This window comes from Cyrtonyx montezumae, unplaced genomic scaffold (genome assembly GCF_038088225.1).
Source record: "Cyrtonyx montezumae isolate F1298 unplaced genomic scaffold, pur_monq_1.0 scaffold_3, whole genome shotgun sequence".
Classification (NCBI taxonomy): domain Eukaryota; kingdom Metazoa; phylum Chordata; class Aves; order Galliformes; family Odontophoridae; genus Cyrtonyx; species Cyrtonyx montezumae.
In genome coordinates this window covers 85,639,692-85,656,914 of record NW_027072034.1, presented here as the reverse complement: position 1 = coordinate 85,656,914, position 17,223 = coordinate 85,639,692, and the positions used below count along the sequence as shown (strand labels likewise).

General features: G+C 37.4%; 1 protein-coding gene across 1 annotated transcript in view; it reads left to right on the top strand.

Annotated features, from left to right (window-relative positions):
* The window catches only part of KPNA1 (karyopherin subunit alpha 1), a 48,224-nt gene that overhangs the window by 7,061 nt on the left and 23,940 nt on the right, over nucleotides 1-17,223 (top strand). Inside the window, exons 2-6 of the mRNA XM_065742204.1 lie at nucleotides 4,821-4,954; nucleotides 6,825-6,932; nucleotides 8,550-8,649; nucleotides 9,228-9,322; nucleotides 10,357-10,488. Of these exons, the coding sequence (XP_065598276.1) occupies nucleotides 4,826-4,954; nucleotides 6,825-6,932; nucleotides 8,550-8,649; nucleotides 9,228-9,322; nucleotides 10,357-10,488 (564 nt within the window). The 5' untranslated portion in view covers nucleotides 4,821-4,825. The remainder of the gene's footprint in view (nucleotides 1-4,820; nucleotides 4,955-6,824; nucleotides 6,933-8,549; nucleotides 8,650-9,227; nucleotides 9,323-10,356; nucleotides 10,489-17,223) is intronic.

Here is a 17,223-nt window from a genome sequence, read left to right as displayed (position 1 = left end):
GGGCTGGCTTTTTTTTTTTAATTGGATAGCCTTTTGGTCACAAAGAACTTCAGGAGATAATTCATCCTTTAAACAGAAGTCAGTGAATTGGTGGAGTACCTGTCCAGGCTGTGCTGTGTGTGTTTGGAATGATAAGAAGCATGATTGTGGGGAAGCTAATTGTCTAGGGGGTATAGAGTTGTATGGCAGTCTCTAAGCAAGTCAGAATCTCCTTGGAAATAAAGATTTCTTAGCAGTTGCAGTTTTGTGGTGTAGTTAAAGCATTACTTACCTTGAAGTGTTCCATCTTCTCTCACTGATTGGCCTTCTCTCCTGATACTTCCATTCCTAACATAGGCTGTCCTTCCAGGGATGACAGTGCATCTTGCAGCTTTTCTGTTAGAAGAGTACAGCAGCCTGACAAAAAAAAAAATCCTCAAAACCAATAGAGTTCTCAACCTTTGCCTCCAGTGAATGCTTTCCTGCTGACTTCTGTCTTTGTTAGTTAAGAGAAGAGGACCGGTGGTGTCTTGGATCAAGGTTCTTTAGGATAACTTCTGTTTGTAAGATTTTTCCAGTCTTCAAGCTTTCCTTCCAAATACAAATTTGCATTGCAAGGTACAATTTTGTGTACAGTTACACAGTTATCAGATAACCTGTTTCCATCACCCACTTCCAAAGAAGTTAGTGTCTAACCACCTTTAATATCAGTAAATTTCATAATCTTAGTTTCAGTTATCTTTTTGGGTTACATATACCTTTCGGCTGGTCTTGATTTGTAGGGCCCTTATTTTTATATCAGCATACTTCTTGCACATGGAATAGCCAAGTGTTTGTCACATGGCATTCCTCCTAGCAAAGTTCTTAAGGCCTAGTGACAATGTATCTGATCTAGGAAGACAGGGAGCATGTTTTTATCAATCTGAAGTAGAGACATCTGATTTAAGAAGGCAAGGAGTTCATTTTTATTCCTGTATAGATGATTGCTTGGGACAGGGTAGGTCACTGCAATAAGTGACTCTGCATTTCCCAGCACAAACTAAAATTCTTTGATTTGTTCAGCAAGCAGAAATGCTATACTTTTCCTTTCTCCTAAGGACCTATGCTTTGGTCACCTCCATTTTTGGTAGGGCCTTCACCTTGATTAGCAAAAGAATTGGAGAATGCTTTCCCAGTGAAAGAAGACACTCAAAAGTAGATGTTTTTAATTTTATTAAAAATACTTTTTTTTTTCCCCCCAAACTAAAGAGGTGAAAGTATCATATAGCATTTGAGTAGTGAAAAGACTGAAGAGTATATCATGAAAACTCTTCACTGGATCACCAAAGATTTTTAACTATAGACAGGAATGGTCCAGAAACATGGAAAATACTCTGTTTTTGTTAGGAAAGAAAAGATCTGTAGAGCATTTCCATGACAACAACCACCAATTTGCTTCAAAAACTTCATTAATTTTGTGAGTTTAGAGAAGATCTGGGATTTACTGTTTGCTATGAAGTAATTCACAGTGGGTGAATTTGAAGTGGCTGTTGAAAGATTTGCAGTTAAAATGCAGCATAACTGCTGAAGACAAATGAGAAAGGTTTGAAATTGTTTTGACTTACTGATTTTGTCTAGAGTAAAGCCTACATCCTGAAAAAATGGAAGATTTACAGAAAAATCATTTTCAGATGTCTGTAACAATTGACATGAGATTCATTTATTTTCTATCCTAAAAACTGAATAGGTGTAAGGATGCTGTCAGGAGCCATGGAGTAGTTGAAGTCTCAGGCACGGTCATAGAACCAATAAGGGAATTGTACCTGTAGGTTAACAGAATTAATAATGCCAAATAGCATCGTAGCAGAGACAGTATAGCTAGAAAGATTATCATGGTGGAAAGACACAGTCAAAATAAAGGAAAATGCTCACCTGTATTCTAGCTTTCCCTCTAGGAAACTCCAAAGGAACAATCTCCAGAAAGAGATCCTTCCCCAGTGGTGGTCAGCCCTTAAATGGGGTCTGGGAGAGGTGGAGCCAGACTCCACCCCTTCCGGTCACACAGGTGAATTGCCTTCACCTGTGCTCCTGTGGCTGACTCAGTGCTCACCTCAGGTGATCAATCAGTGGTTCAGAACATGATTCAACAGTTCCATACAGGGCTTCTTTAGATTTAGGACATCCTGAGATGTTACAGAATGAGATATTACAGAAGCTGCTTTTAAATAGTATCTTTGGATTGAGTAAGTTAGGCAGGCAGATATGCGGCAGTGTGTTGGGATTTTTTTTTTTTTTATTTGCTACTGGTGAGAAACTGCTGTGAACTCAGTGATTGAATTCATTACTGATTGAATTAAGTGGTTTCTCAATGCTGAAAGAAGCTAAACGTTTCTGCTGTTAACAGAAGAAACTTTGTATTCCACTTGGTGGGATTTTGGAGTAAAGCTTTCCTGTAGTGTAAAACACAGTACACTATTTAGAAAGGATTTTAAGTGCACTGATGCATCAGCAAAGGGAGCTGTCCTGATGGTAAGAAATAAGCATAGCCAGAAGCTGTAGCTAAAGCTTGTCAGGGTTATAATAAATAGAATACAATACTTAAGTTCTAGGCAATGACAACAAAAATGTCATCAAGGAAGTAGAACATGCTAAAGAAACTTGACAGTGAAGATGGATTCTCATTGATGCTTAGAAACACTGGACCATCTATTTTGTAGTCTTTTTGTAGGAAATAGGATGAAATTCAATGGTAAAAATGGAAGATGATAATTGTCAAGGATTTCTGTGAACTCACTTCTTCAGTTCTGGGACTGAAAATGAAGGTGTGAAATGATTGCAGGAGCTATCAAAGTGCTGACATTCCCAGTAAAGGCAAATTTAATCTGTCAAGTTTGAGAAGATGTTTCAAATAGCAATGCAGAACGATGAATAGTGTCATGGGAGGCATGAGATCTTATCTGAGCTATTGTGTATGTGCCTGTACTTGCTTGTGTTGAAGGACAGATTGACTGGTGTGGCTACAAAGCCTTTTTCCTGTTAGACGTGTCCTTTTAGCTCTCGGTTTTCCATCTGGTGTTTGAGTTTGTTTTCTTGATTCTAAAGTATATCATATGTTTGTAAGTGTTTTAGAAACAAGGCTTTCTGTACTTGGCCTGAGTATTTGTTAGTGTTAGCTTTCTATAATTAAAATCCATGACTTCCCCAAATAGTATTTCTAGAGGTTGTAGTCATTTGAAAAACCTCAGAGAAGGAAGAAAATGACATTGCCAAGTGTAATGTAAGAAACATGAAAAGCTGAAGCTCTGACACCTAAATGATGTGGAGAATACAGTCTCTAAACTGCTAAGAATAATGTAGGGACCTCCTGGAGTTCGGAGACCATATTTTTGCAGGACTTCTATTTAAAAAGGAGACATTTTAGGAAGAGCCTCTTCAGCGGAATCAGGCTGTTTAAATTACTAACCTATATGTTCACATTTTCATTTTACATTCTGTACCGTCTCTCACTGAGCCATCTTGAGTATAGTAGGTTTTTGTGTCCTGTAGAAGTTTTAACTAGCAGAATGCAGTTAGTTTGAAGTGACGCGTGGAATGTTTAATAAACATAATTTTTTATAAGTGGTTGCCAGGCATCAGGAACTTCAAAAAGAAGCTTTAATAAGAAATACATTTGGATATAGGGTAAAACTTCTTAAACTGTGCTAACAGAGAGGAGCTTGGAGTTGACTGTGTAAATGAAGTGAAGAGCAGGTCGCTTGTCATTTGGTAATTCTGTGCTTATGGAATTGGAAGCAGGTAGCATATTTAATACAAGTTAGGGAATTTGAAAGAGGTCTCTTAAGAGCCCCATAGAGTAACTTTATACATAGCATGTTTTTAAAAATTTTCTGTTATACAGTTTCTGATAGCTGTAATGTATTGCAGATTCTACATCTGCAGGAAGATGCATGGAAATGCTGCGACATTTAGAATTCTATTCCAAACTTCTTTGGGCTTTAATGGGTAGATATAAGAGAAAAGTACCAGCAAAGTGTGGAACTGAGGGTGGAGACGTGACCTGCAGCTCATTTGGTTTATGGGTGGACTTTCTACTTAATTTTGCAGCCTGCGGTGTATACTAAGTAACTCCAAATTGTGTAATTGTATATGTGAAAATTGTCAGGGGTCCATATTAAAGGTGAACCCACAAGTTATGTAGGAAAGATGGTATTTGGAAATCGTAGGCTTAAAAAGGTTCTTTTGTATAAACAGTAACTGGACTGCAGGCTGGGGGTGCAGGAGAGAGAAGAACATGACTTATCTTTGCAGAAGTGAATCTTTTGGTTGATAAACCTTCACCTAAAATGTGTTTGTCTCTATTTAATTTTTCTTGTAGGTCTTGCCTGGATAGAAGGAAGGAAAGTCGGAGTTGAATTAACTTAGAATGTGGATTTGAATTACAAAAAACCTCTAACCTCCTAAGTGAATTAAGCTAAAAAAGGAGCTAAGACCACTTCACTTCAAAATCTCCTGAAAGGAGAAGCACTAGTAGATCTTAGTGTTGCTTTCTTCAGGCTGTATCTTCCAGCTTAGAAATCTCAGTGCTTTCTTAATAAAACATTTCACTTGTTCATACCTCTCTACTCAAGGAATAAAATAAAAGTTTAATGGTCTGATGTGGAAAAATTGCCATCTTGAAGTGACAGTTTTGTGAAGTCACCTTACCCTTCTATTTTACAGGATGTTAGGTAACAAGTTATAGGGAGGCAGTGGCTGGAAGTGGCACGGAGAGGTCTGAGAGAGAGATAGAGACAGTACATAAACTAATGTGTTGCTGAAGCACAATTGTTCTGACCGATTCTCTTCTTAACTGCAACTTAAAGGAACCATGACGACCTCAGGAAAAGAGAATTTCCGACTGAAGAGCTACAAGAACAAATCTCTGAATCCTGATGAAATGCGTCGCAGGCGAGAGGAAGAGGGTCTTCAGCTGCGTAAGCAAAAGAGAGAGGAGCAGGTACTGTACTACAGCTGTGATAAATGTGACAGTTGTCTTGCACTGTCTCTAGTTCTTTGCTTCTCTGAAGCCTCTTCACGGTTGTCCTGACTAATTCTCACGTAGTCTGTCTGAAATCAGTAAGTTGCAGACTTTACATTCTCTTCTTCGGGCAGTACAAGACTTAGTGAGTGCTCATCATTCACTCAAGTGTGAGATTGTCCAGAGCAACTTGGTAGTGACAGAGGTAGTAAAGGACAGCAGAGCTGTCTCTCCTTGCCCTTAAGGTAACTGAGGAATTATTAATTTATTAATTTTCACAATGTCAACACCAGATACTTTCAAGGAAAGTCTGAAGTCATGGAAGAATTCTGAGAATGAATTTGAGTTTTATTTTCCTCAGAAACAGCTGGCAGCATTTCCAGATGACAGGTAGTACAAAATGTCACCAGTCTTATCTGTAAAGCTGATACTAAATTAGGAAAACGATGAGTCGTTTTATAAATCTGTCTTATCTGACCTCCCTTGCACCTGATTACCACAGGTTGGCTAAATAAAGGGTAGTAGTATTTCTTTAAGGCAAACTGTTATTCCTACCTACAGTATAAAGGAAGTGGAGCTGCAAGCAGTCTTTTCTTTTGTTCCTTTATCGTTACAACAAATTCAGACCTAATGTGCAGGTATTTCTGTGTATTTGTTGCACTGGTCACAGGGGTGTCAGTGGGATGCTTGATTAGCATTGAGAATGCCAGGATTAGCATTGCATCTCCTGGTTAGAGCTGTTTAATTATGTCAAGAAGCCTGTTTTACTCTTTGACTTGCCAATTTCCATTTGCATTCGTTTTTTAAACATACTTGTTTTATTGTCTTAGCATTACATTTTCAGCTGCTCCAGAGAAGACTCATTTAACCTTTTACTAAAGTTTGTTCATTTTTTTTGAAAAGCCAAACCACTCTACAAAAACAATGTCAAGTTTCTGAATTTTCACATAAATTATCAGTATATAATTTCTGACTTAGGATTGTATTTCAGCACTGCCTGAAGAGTTGGGCAAGCACTTTGGATGGTAGCCTAGAAGGAGCAGTACTCCACAGGGATGACTGTCACTGAACTAGGTTTGATGTGGGCTTAACAGCTTTGCATACTGTCTCCTTCCAGAATTCTCTGGAGAAAAGCACAGCAGGTTGATGTCGGGGCACTGTCTTTCCTGTCCTCTGTAGTGGTGCAAGTCTGACATGGTTCAGTGCTGGAGTCTCGTTAGAGAACTTGACAAGCCAAGCAGCACACTCAAGCCCTTCTCATCGCTGCCGCAGTTTTTTTCAGTGAGACAGCTAGATTAAGGGAGAAACTGTAGCTTCTCTAGCTCTCCTGATAACATCTCAAACTGGCTACCTCCTTTACATGATAGTGTCTAAATTCTGTTCATCCCAGTGTCATTTCTTAAACCATCCTTAGAGTGATTATCCCCCGAAGTCCTCTCTCTGCCACAGTAACTCAATTTTTCCAGTCTCAGTAACTGTTACACAGGGATCTGTTAGACACAGCAGTTTGTCATGTCTTTGGGCCCCTGCTCATCATGCAGAGGGGAGGAAAGCAATCCTCTGGAAGCTAGAGGTAGCTGATAGATGGAGTCTGAGCAGTGGAGAATAGGGAGTGTCAGTTAAGACTTTTCAGAAATGTCAAATGAATATTCTAGCACACTGCCATATTCTTTTACTCTATTACTAAACTATGCCTGTTTACTGTCCAGAGGAGTCATGGTGCTAGTATTCTAGTTTCTTTCAGGTGATAACTGCATATCATTTTTACTGCAGCCTGATATGACATGTGAGATATCTATGTTGGCTCTCAGTTCTGTAGTGCTTTTACTAAATGCTTTTTTCTCTTTAGTTATTTAAACGCAGAAATGTTGCAACAGCTGAAGAAGAAGCGGAGGAGGAAGTGATGTCAGATGGAGGCTTCCACGAGGCTCAAATGAACAACATGGAGATGACTTCTGTAAGTTCTGAGAAAGGAATATTGTTTGTTGAAACTGAACAGGCCTGTCACACAGTGACTTTAAGAGAATAGAATTGCAGAAAATTGTAGAAGATGGCATCCAAATTGCTTTCAGGCAACTCTGAAACACCTGTTGCAGTGAAGTGGCAGATTGTGGAAGAAAAATTTTATGGGAAGAGTAAGTAAAAAGAGACTGGCTGGAAATCTGTTAATAAATTTTCAAGTGATACAGATTTAAATCGGGGTGTTGGAAACAGAACTAGACCTGCCTAGCTATCTGTAAATGTCCTTTAACTCCATTCCAAGCTGGAGTTTCTTCCCATAGGAAAGCCTTCTTCTAATGGAAGTTAGGCTTTTATGCTTCGTAACCATTTCTTTACAATGCTCCTGTATCTAGAAAGAAAAATGTTATGGGATTCAGGATGTAATGAGAGAATAAAATACAGTCTTCACTGAGTCCTAAAGTCTGACCATTGGTCTTCTTGCTTGTTTTTGTGTTCAGAGTATGTTTTGAGGAAAATCAGGCTAATTCTGATTTCTGTTGATGATTAGGCAATGATAATTACTAAGAAATGCCCATTAACAATGTAATAGTTAATGGAAAATAGTTTTATTCTTCAAGGTAGTCCTAAAACATCAGATGAATCCTAAATACCATTTAATCCTTTAGGTAGAGCTTTATATGAAATAAATAGATGTTGAAAAGTAAGGAAACCCTATCTTATACAAATTACTATTTCAAATATTAATTTTAGCGTCTTAAGAGTTAGTACTGAAAAAGAAGGATCTAAAAAGTGATACATGTTTTGATTCCCTTTTAGCAGTTCCTGTGACAAAAATCTAGACTTCCTGTGTTTTGCTACTGAAAGGGCAAGTACAAGACAGAGTTTGGATATTTCAGCACTATTGTCTATCTTCCTATCTTTGAGGAATTGAGTATAGGATTTTCAGTATTTGGATCTCACGAGTGTAATGATTTGGACCAAAAAGAGAGGGGAAAAAAGCCCTCGCTTACATGTCTTTTCATGGATTTACATTAGTCAAATCAGACAAAACTTTGGATTTTCTCTGTCATAAGAAAAGTCACTGGTTAGTTTTGCCAAATTAATGGAAACTGTCAATACTGTTGGAAAATAAACGCTATATTTGATAACGGTGACAAGCATTAGGCTTGTCAATGCTTTTTTTTTTTTTAATGGCAGTTGGTGTACATTTTGATATGAGTGACTCAGAACATAGATGTTGCAGGTATCTAAACAACACCATTATCAGTATTCTTCTTGCATAACTGTAATTGCTATTCTAATTTAAGCTACAGGAAGTAGGGAAAAAAGGAGAGAAAATACCTGTGAGAGATTTTGAAGATATTTTTTTTTGTGGCATAGCTTCAAGAAATCCTGAATTTTGTCTTCTAGGAAGAAGACAAGAATGATTCATCTTGTGTGTACGTGTATGATAACTCATTTATTGTTCCTAATAGTTCTTACTTGGCTTTTTGCTCTATAAGAGTAAAAATTGATGCCATTTTAGCAAATAGCGTTAAATTTTCCCCACTGATCCCTGATTTTCTTATCCTCTCTGTCACTCTTGTTTTGTCTCCCCTGACCTGATTACTAGAGTGCTGTTATCACCTCTGATATGATTGAGATGATTTTCTCCAATTGTCCAGAACAGCAGCTGTCAGCCACTCAGAAATTCCGAAAGCTTCTTTCTAAAGGTAAGGGCTGAACTTACTTGCAAAACAATCTTGGTTGTTCATTGGCATATGTTTTGACTTTGGCTGAAATGAAGATCAAGTTTAATATGAAAATTTCTGGGTGAAGAGTTTGGTCCAAGCAGAATTGTCTTGCATTGTGCAAATTAGGTCTATGTAATAGTCACTTCCATTTGTGAAATCTGTAAAACTTTCAGTGATGCAGATGCAATTTCTGATATGTAATGTAAGGTTAAGCATTTAAGTCAGTGTCTCTATGGCTTGCAAATTATTCTTTATTAAAAGTTGAGCTGTGAGCATATGTGTGCCAAAGTGACTTTGCAGATCAAGTTTTTCTGCTTAAGTTAATGAATGTGTTACTGTTAAATCATGTTACTTCAATACTTCAAAATTTAAACAGGAATCTTACTTTGATGGATATGAATTGCATTTTAGTTGAAAAGACAGATGAAGCAGTGTTAGAGGAAAAAAAAACTCAGAAAAATCAGCATATCATTGGATATTATTTTGGTGCAGTGATTTTTAGGAAATTCCTCCAATGAATAAATGAATGTCCTGATCTTGCATTTTGTTTTAAATAGAACCAAATCCCCCAATAGATGAAGTCATAAGCACACCAGGCGTGGTGGCACGATTTGTGGAGTTCCTCAAACGAAAAGAGAACTGTACATTACAGGTATACAAATATAAATATATTATCTTTCTGTATTGTGAAGGCGTTTGGTGATGTCAGAAAATGTCATCACTTCTTTTAGTGAGCTGTACTTTTTCTTTACAAGGATAGCAAATCTATTTTGTCTGTTCCACTATGAGGTCTTCCTCATAATAAACTCTAGGCCTTGGATATTCTCAGGAAAGAAAGTGAGGAATCTGAGTTTTACTGGATGGTGTCTAACATGAGATGTTTACCTGGACTTTCTGTGTAATGAAGACAGTTTGAAAGGTTGATAGGTGGCCTTAAAGGACGAAAAGCTGTTAAACTGAATTGCAGTGTTTGTATACTTCTGTACTAACTGAAGGCAGTTTTAAATGCTCAGAGTTATGACGTAAAGTTTTTAATTAATTCTAAGAAGTTTAGAATTAAACATAAAAAGACATAGAAACCCTGAAACTTTCTTGCTTTGGTTTGGAAAACCATTGTATCTGCTACAGTTTTAATTAATTTGTTTTGGACTTACTCCTTAGAACTGCCTTATTTCCAATTGTCCATTGCCTGGTGATCTTTATTCTGGGGTATCAGTGGTAAGAAGATCATATTTGTTTGGAGTTCCCCTGTATGCTTTTATTTCTTAAGTGATTTTTGGGTTTAAAAAAGCTCCCCTCTTCCCTATGGGCATTTAAACCATACATGGATAACTAAATTTTTCTTATGTGATGATGAGAAAAATCTACGAGAATATACCAAATAGTAAGATGAGCCTTTTAATTTTTTTTCCTCTAACAGACAAACGATAGTAACTTTGTGACAAAAAAATAGGATTTGAGAAGCTGCAGCACATCTGATCTTGTTGCTGTGTGGAATTTTTCCAGATTTTGAGTTCATGTTACCATGATAACTTTTAACTTGGATTTTTACTTTTCAGCTTCTGTTTTAGTTAGCAGTCATACTTTGCCTTCAACCAGTTCTTTCTAGTTTTAAGACACATTGGCTTTATTTTTAGTCTGACACAGAAGGCTCCCTGTGAACTTTCTTTGTATTTTGTTTTCCAGTTTGAAGCTGCCTGGGTGCTGACAAATATTGCCTCGGGGAATTCCCTTCAGACTCGAATAGTGATCCAAGCAGGAGCCGTTCCCATCTTCATAGAGCTGCTTAGTTCAGAGTTTGAAGATGTACAGGAACAGGTAAAGATTAAGAATGGTGTTGGTGTTTGTGTGTGGTTTTTTTTTTTGTTTTTTGTTTTAACAGAGAAGTACAAGGCTATTCTATAAGAAAGTCTTGTGCCTTTAGAGGAATTATAGTTATTGGCAGTTCTGTGTAACAGTGTTTTTCTTCCTAGTATGTGTTAACATGCAAGTACTGCTTTTCACATGTTCTGGAAATGAAGTATTTAACCACAGCCAATATGGTAGCGTGTTTTGATCTCTAGTGAGTTAATATTTTTCTGCTTGCTGAGGAATTCAAGAAACCTTGTTTAAAAATAAAATACTTTAGAGATAGAAAGTTCATGTTTGTTTCTCCTGAAGACAGAGCATGCATGGAAATTATAGGTTGTTCTCTAAAAATGAAGGAAAAGGAGGCAAAAGTGCAATCAAAGCATGCTATAGGTCTGTTGGATGTTGAATGAAAATGATAGTGAAATAATGTCGCTTACTAAGCTGATGGTTTTTATTGATGGTGAAATAAAAAGAATGAATACGATCTTTGTCCATAAATTCTACTTGAATACCTTTCTTACAGAGCAGATTAATATTCATTAAGGCCCAGAGAGATCAGTGTAAAGCACGCACCAAACATTAGATTCATACAGACTCTGTAGTTTTTGCTTGAGGGCAGTAGCTTGTGTTTGAACACGGTTGGTTTAAAAAGACATATGGTCTTGCTCTGAAGACTTAGGATGGTGAAATATCAATCATGCTAATGAAGAAAGTTTCAGTAATGCGTAATCCTAACTTGAATGTGTTAGCTTTGGGCCCAGGTGTTAGCTCTTGTTTCACTGTCTACTCAGTTAGTAAGCTGTTTTTTCTTATAATTAATTACAGATGATAGCTTAATCTTTCCTTGAGCAAATGAAATTAAACTCTGAATTCTTACTATGGATATTTCTTTGGCTTTTGAAATTTTCCTGGTAATCCTTTTCTGAACATTTCTTTGTTTCAATAACTTTTTGTGGTGGTGAAATAACGAGCTCTGGATATTCCAAGTAGCACTGTTCCAGCAAGGGTAGTACCCAATTCTCATTGCTACTTGATTCTTTCCTGCGTGAATATTCAAGATGTCTTTGAGGAGTCTTTTCCACAGAAGCTTGCTGTGAGCTCAAGTTAAGCTGATTATCCAATATGATTCGTTGTTCTTTTCAGAGTCACTGACTTCCAGGGCTCAGTTCTCCATCCTGTAAGTGTGCCCTCTATTCTATCTCCTAGATGTCTGACCTTGCATTTGGCTGTATTGAGATGCATGATTGGAGGAGTCCAACTCATAAGCATTGAATCGCTTTATGTAACTTACCTTTCTATCTTATAGCTGGCATAGAATGAGCCACTCGTACTTAAGACTGCATAACGTTTTCCACAATAAAGACACATTTCTTAAAGTTGCTTGTAGCTTTCCACTCTGCAACTTTCCATTTTCAGTGGCCTGTCTTATGCTGAATAATTTTGGCAAAGGCTTTTTAAGAGAGTTTGGGTGCCTCAGAAAATTGTATTGAAGGATATGAGTATTTTTGTCCTTTTTTTTGATTTGAGGATGTGAGTCTATTTTTCAAGAAATTAGAAATGTGATAGTGATCTTGCCAAACCAGCAGAGATGCCATATTATGCCCATGTGAAAATCTATCGAAACTCAGCTATATGATGTCCAAACTGTTAGAGTTTGTTTTCTGGAGAAGGTTGAAATCTGTGGCATTACCTTCCAAATTCAGCTACTGCTTCTGAAGTGCTGTTCCTGAAGAATGATTGGTACACTGAAAGTAGTAATGGCTATTGCATTTTTATTTTTACTGCCTATGATCTCCCTTGCAAGAGTGAACATTTTTTTTTTAGGTTATTAGTGTCATTCTTGGTAAATTTCAGAGAAGCATGTGGGAAGAGCCAGCCTGCTTTAGAATAAGATGTACAGCTTTCAGCCCGTGTGTGTGAATTAAAAGAAGAGCTTAGGGATCACGGATAAGTAGTTTATCAGTATTCTACCCGCTTTGCCTCCAATAAACTGCTGACAGGTTAAATACATACTGGAGGCATGTAGAGTTGATTATAGCCACTGGAAAATGCATTTCTGTACAGTGCACTTATTGAATCCGTGATTTGTCATCAGCAAGTCTGTAACTACCAGTAGCAGATTGTTTTTTGGTAAGCTATGCTAAAGTAGGAAAATACACCACTGCAATGTTACCTGTGCCTTTACATAATGTGCTGCAGGTGTAGCAGTTGCAGCCTTCTGACTGCTGACTTTGAATTTAATGCAGATCAACTTGATTTTTTTTTCTGTCAGGTTTTAAAAAGAAAAATGAATACTTCACTAATATCTAATAAAAATACAAAGTACTGGTTACATAAATATTAGCTCTTGTACTTCTACATTACAGGGTAGCACTAAGTACACAATTAGAGAGTATTTTTCCAAGTGACTCTCATCTAGTTTGGCATATTGTTGCCCTCATTACAAATCAGTAGGTAGTAAAGGAGGCTTTTAATTGTCACTCTGGGGCACTGTTTGCTGAACTTGGAACACATTGTAGTAAATGGAAGAAAAGGGCAGAGATTCTTAAGGTTGTTGCAGGTTTGAGATAAATGTGTCTTAGAGTCTAATGCAGAACAGTTTGCTTCTATCAGTTTTGGTAAGTGGGATACTTGTTCTGTGTTTTTGGAATGCTCAGTGTGAGTTATTTGCATTTTGTTTTGTAGCTGTGGGCAACGTGGCATTTTTGAACATGCTTGATTCTGAGCATCTAAGGCTGAAATTTAGAAATTGGAGGATATTTGACCATTTTAGCCATGTTTTCTCCTCTGTAACTCTCCTCTGATGATTTGTATCTTTGCATGGCAGTGAGGATTATTATTTTGCAAGCAACTCTTGCTGCATTTGCAACAAATTGTAACTTCACAGAAAATTGTGTTTAGGGCAGTAAGGGCAGAATCTAGCCATACTAACCTGAAGCAAAGTGTAAAAGAGAAAAAGGAACATTGAAGGCTGTGTTTAATAGATCACTCTTTATGCTAAGTGGTGTAGTAATTTTGTGGAAGGAAGTGTAAGTAATAGTATAATTTTGAGTGTATCACAGAATAAATTGAAAATTATTTATATTTTGTATTTCATTGAATTGAATTGAATTGATTGAATACTGGCTAACCATTATACACTGTTTTTCTCTTCAACTTTTATTTAAATCTTCTCTTAGTAGTGGCTCAGGAACACATACAAGTTTACCTTATGTGCTCATGATTCTTCCAACTGTTCTTTCTTACTTTTAAGCCTGTTTTAGTCTAATGTATTTGTTTTTTATGTGTGCTAGTTTCTGGTGTGATACTAAATGGTTGAATTTATCAGTCTGTCTGGGATCTTTATGTTTATTGAACAATATGTGTTTTCATGAAATTGTATCTTGTCTTTTCACAAGATGTTTCCCATCTTGTGGAGAATTCAGCTATGTAGGCTGAAATTTAATTTTCCTGCTATTCTTTAAATTCTATTTCATGTTTTCCCAGAATCACAGAATTGTAGGGATTGGAAGAGACCTTTAGATGTCATAGAGTCCAATCTCCCTGCCAGAGCAGGCTCCATAGACTAGGTTGCACAAATAGGTATGCAGCTGGGTCTTGAGTATCTCCAGAGTAGAGGACTCCACAACCTCTCTGGGCATCCTGTTCCAGTGCTTCCATCACCCTTACCGTGAAGTTGTTAGACACATTTGTGAGAAACTTCCTGTGCTCCACTTTATGGCCATTTCCCCTCATTCTATCACCATGCACCATTAAAAAGAGTCCAGCCTCTTCACTTTGCCTTCTACAACTTAGATATTTATAGACATTAATCAGATCCCCTCTGAGTCTTCTTTTCTCAAGACTTCTCCGAACAGACCCAGGTCACTCAGCCTTTCCTCACAGAGGTGTTCCAGGCCATTTATCATCTTTGTAGCCCTCTGCTGGGCTCTTTCCAGGAGATCCCTGTCTTTTTTGTACTGGGGAGCCCATAAACGGCACAGTACTCCAGGTGAGGCCTCACCAGGGCAGAATAGAGGGGGAGGATCACCTCTCTCAACCTGCTGGCCATACTCCTTTTAATGTACTCCAGGATGCTATTGGCCTTCTTGGCCATCAGGGCACACTGCTGTCTCATGGCCAACCTGTTGTCTGCCAGGACCCCCAAGTCCCTCTCTGCAGAATTCTTCTCCAGCAGATCTTCCCCCAGCCTGTACTGACACATCCAGTTATTCCTCCCTAGGTGCACAACTCTACACTTGATTTTGTTAAACCTCATCTGGTTCCTACCTATCTCTTCAGCCTGTCCAGGTCTTGCTGAATGGCAGCACAGCCTTCTGGTGTGTCTGCCATTCCTCCCAGCTTTTGCTTTGTGTATTAGCCTTTCTCAGGTATTTCCTGTAATTAGTGATCTAAAACCATTTTGTATCCCACCAAAGAAATTGAAATTGTGACAGATGCTACATCTCTGTTGTTTATAAAAAAATTATTGATTATATCTCCCCCTCCCTCCCTGCCTTTCTCACTCTTCTCCTCGATTTCTGTTATACTGTTGTTTAAATTTAGTCAGTGGCATATGTCCTAGCCTTCTTCAGCTCCTCGCATTTATTTTTTCTTTCAGAATTCATCTAGAAAATTAGGAAACCATTCTGAAATTATGTATATTGGAAGATTTCATCAAAGCCCTGTAGAAACACTTAACATTGATGTAGCTTCAGCAGTGTCTTAGCTGCAGTCCTATCCTGAGTGAAGCCCTTACTGCATTGTTTATAAAACCCAGATGTTAACTTGGGTTTTCTGGATGAGCATAGAATTCCCATAAAAAACTGGGCAAAACTTTCTGTTCTATGTTTGCAACTCTTTGTATTATCTGTCAGTGACAGATGTGTCATACTGCTGTGTACCTGAGGGTTTGTTGTCCATTAGTCCAGTTGTGTTTATATGCAAAGCTTATTTTCAGTGCCTTCATCTCAGCAGCCAGAAGTGGAAAAAGAGTTGATTCTTAATTCATAATGTATTTTTTCCATGGAGAGATACGGACTTAATGTGCTGTTGGTAGTTGAATTATCTCTTGATTTAAATATTAAAACACTAAAATATATGGCTCAGTGATATCAAAATCCAGAGAAAAGTGGACCGTTGTCAGAAAGCATATGTATTACTCACAGAAAGCAACATATAGATCCATGTTGCTCTATAAAACTAGCACTGTACTGTCACTGACTATTGATGTTGTCCAGCATTGCATCTGAAACTTCTAAAGTTTAATAACAAGTGAAATAAATTGAAGACCTGCAAAAACCCATCCTTGATCATTAGCAATGCATAGAAATTTATACAGCTCTATAGAAACATACACTGTCAATTAACAAGGCAGCGTTTGTATTTTCAGTTTTTATACAATTTGATATTGGTTTAAGAATTTACAGAACTTAAAATTATAGGTTCTTTTCATCTCTGAGTTTTGGTACGGAACAAGTATTGAAATTAATTATATTTTTCCAAGCTTGATATTTAAAATAACTTAATGAACTCTTAAGTTTACTGGAATTAAGTATTCTTTAACCTTGGCAGCTATCTAAAAAGAAGATTAAAAGAAATAACCAAAACATTAGAATGAAACCATAATGTTATCTTAAATGTTATGCTATGACAAGCAAGATATTTTGCATCTTGACGAGTGTACAAAAGTCATCAGTGGAAAATCTTTGTGGAAACCCAAGGAATCTTTGTGCTTGTAGCAGTGTTTGATGGGAAAAAATTTATTGAGCTTGACTTACGTTCCTTATTTATCAGGAGACTTGAAACTATTCCTCAAGGAAAGATATTTGAACTAAACTCTACCTACTTTGGCTGAAGATATTTCGGTTTCTTTTCATCTTTTGTACAGTCTGGAGCTACCAATCATTAATTTATTCCAACGTTGTTACCAGCTCCCGTGATATCAGGCTATTGAGACAAACTTCTCTGCCCTTCAAAATCAAGAGTAGAAAAACGGCTAAGATGCTTTATGACTTCTTTGGCTAGACTTTGTAATGACAGATTGAGAATTCTGCAGATCCAAAACCAGTCTGTCATTCAAGGTCAGAATACACGTTTGTATGAAGTGATTATTGCTGTTGTTAACTCTAAAAAATAAGCATTAGTATAATGGCAGAAGCAAGGTCACAGATAAGTGACATACAGCCTCCAGGGGTGTTTCAGTGGGTGTAAGACTGTCCAGAAGAGGTGATTGTGTCTTTGTACAAAGGTGCCCTCCTTCTTCCCTTCAGTGTTTTTACATCTTGCCAAGATGGACAAGTTCATATAGAGCCTGCTGAAAATTTTGGTTTGTGCCTACGGAGTCACATCATTGAAGAAGTGAAAGTGTTACAGTGAGCAACAGGCATGTCTTCATACAATTTTAGGACAAATGAATTTTTAGCGGAGATGGCATACGTTCTGTCTCTTAAGATATTTTTTTTCTTGTTCTGTCTTTTCCATGTTGAATCCACGAGGCTGCCAGACCAGACATTACACTTCAATTCCAGATGAACTGTTGTTGCAACAGTTGTAAAACAGTAACAATTGGAATGAAAAATAAGCTTTCTTGATTAGCTGTAGAGGGACATGCCAAATTAGTAGTGACAAAGGTCACACCAAAGCTCAGTATGGTTTGGTATTCTAACTGGCTGACAGCAAAAGCCTGAAAAACAGTAGGAGAACAAAACAAATCCTTCCCCA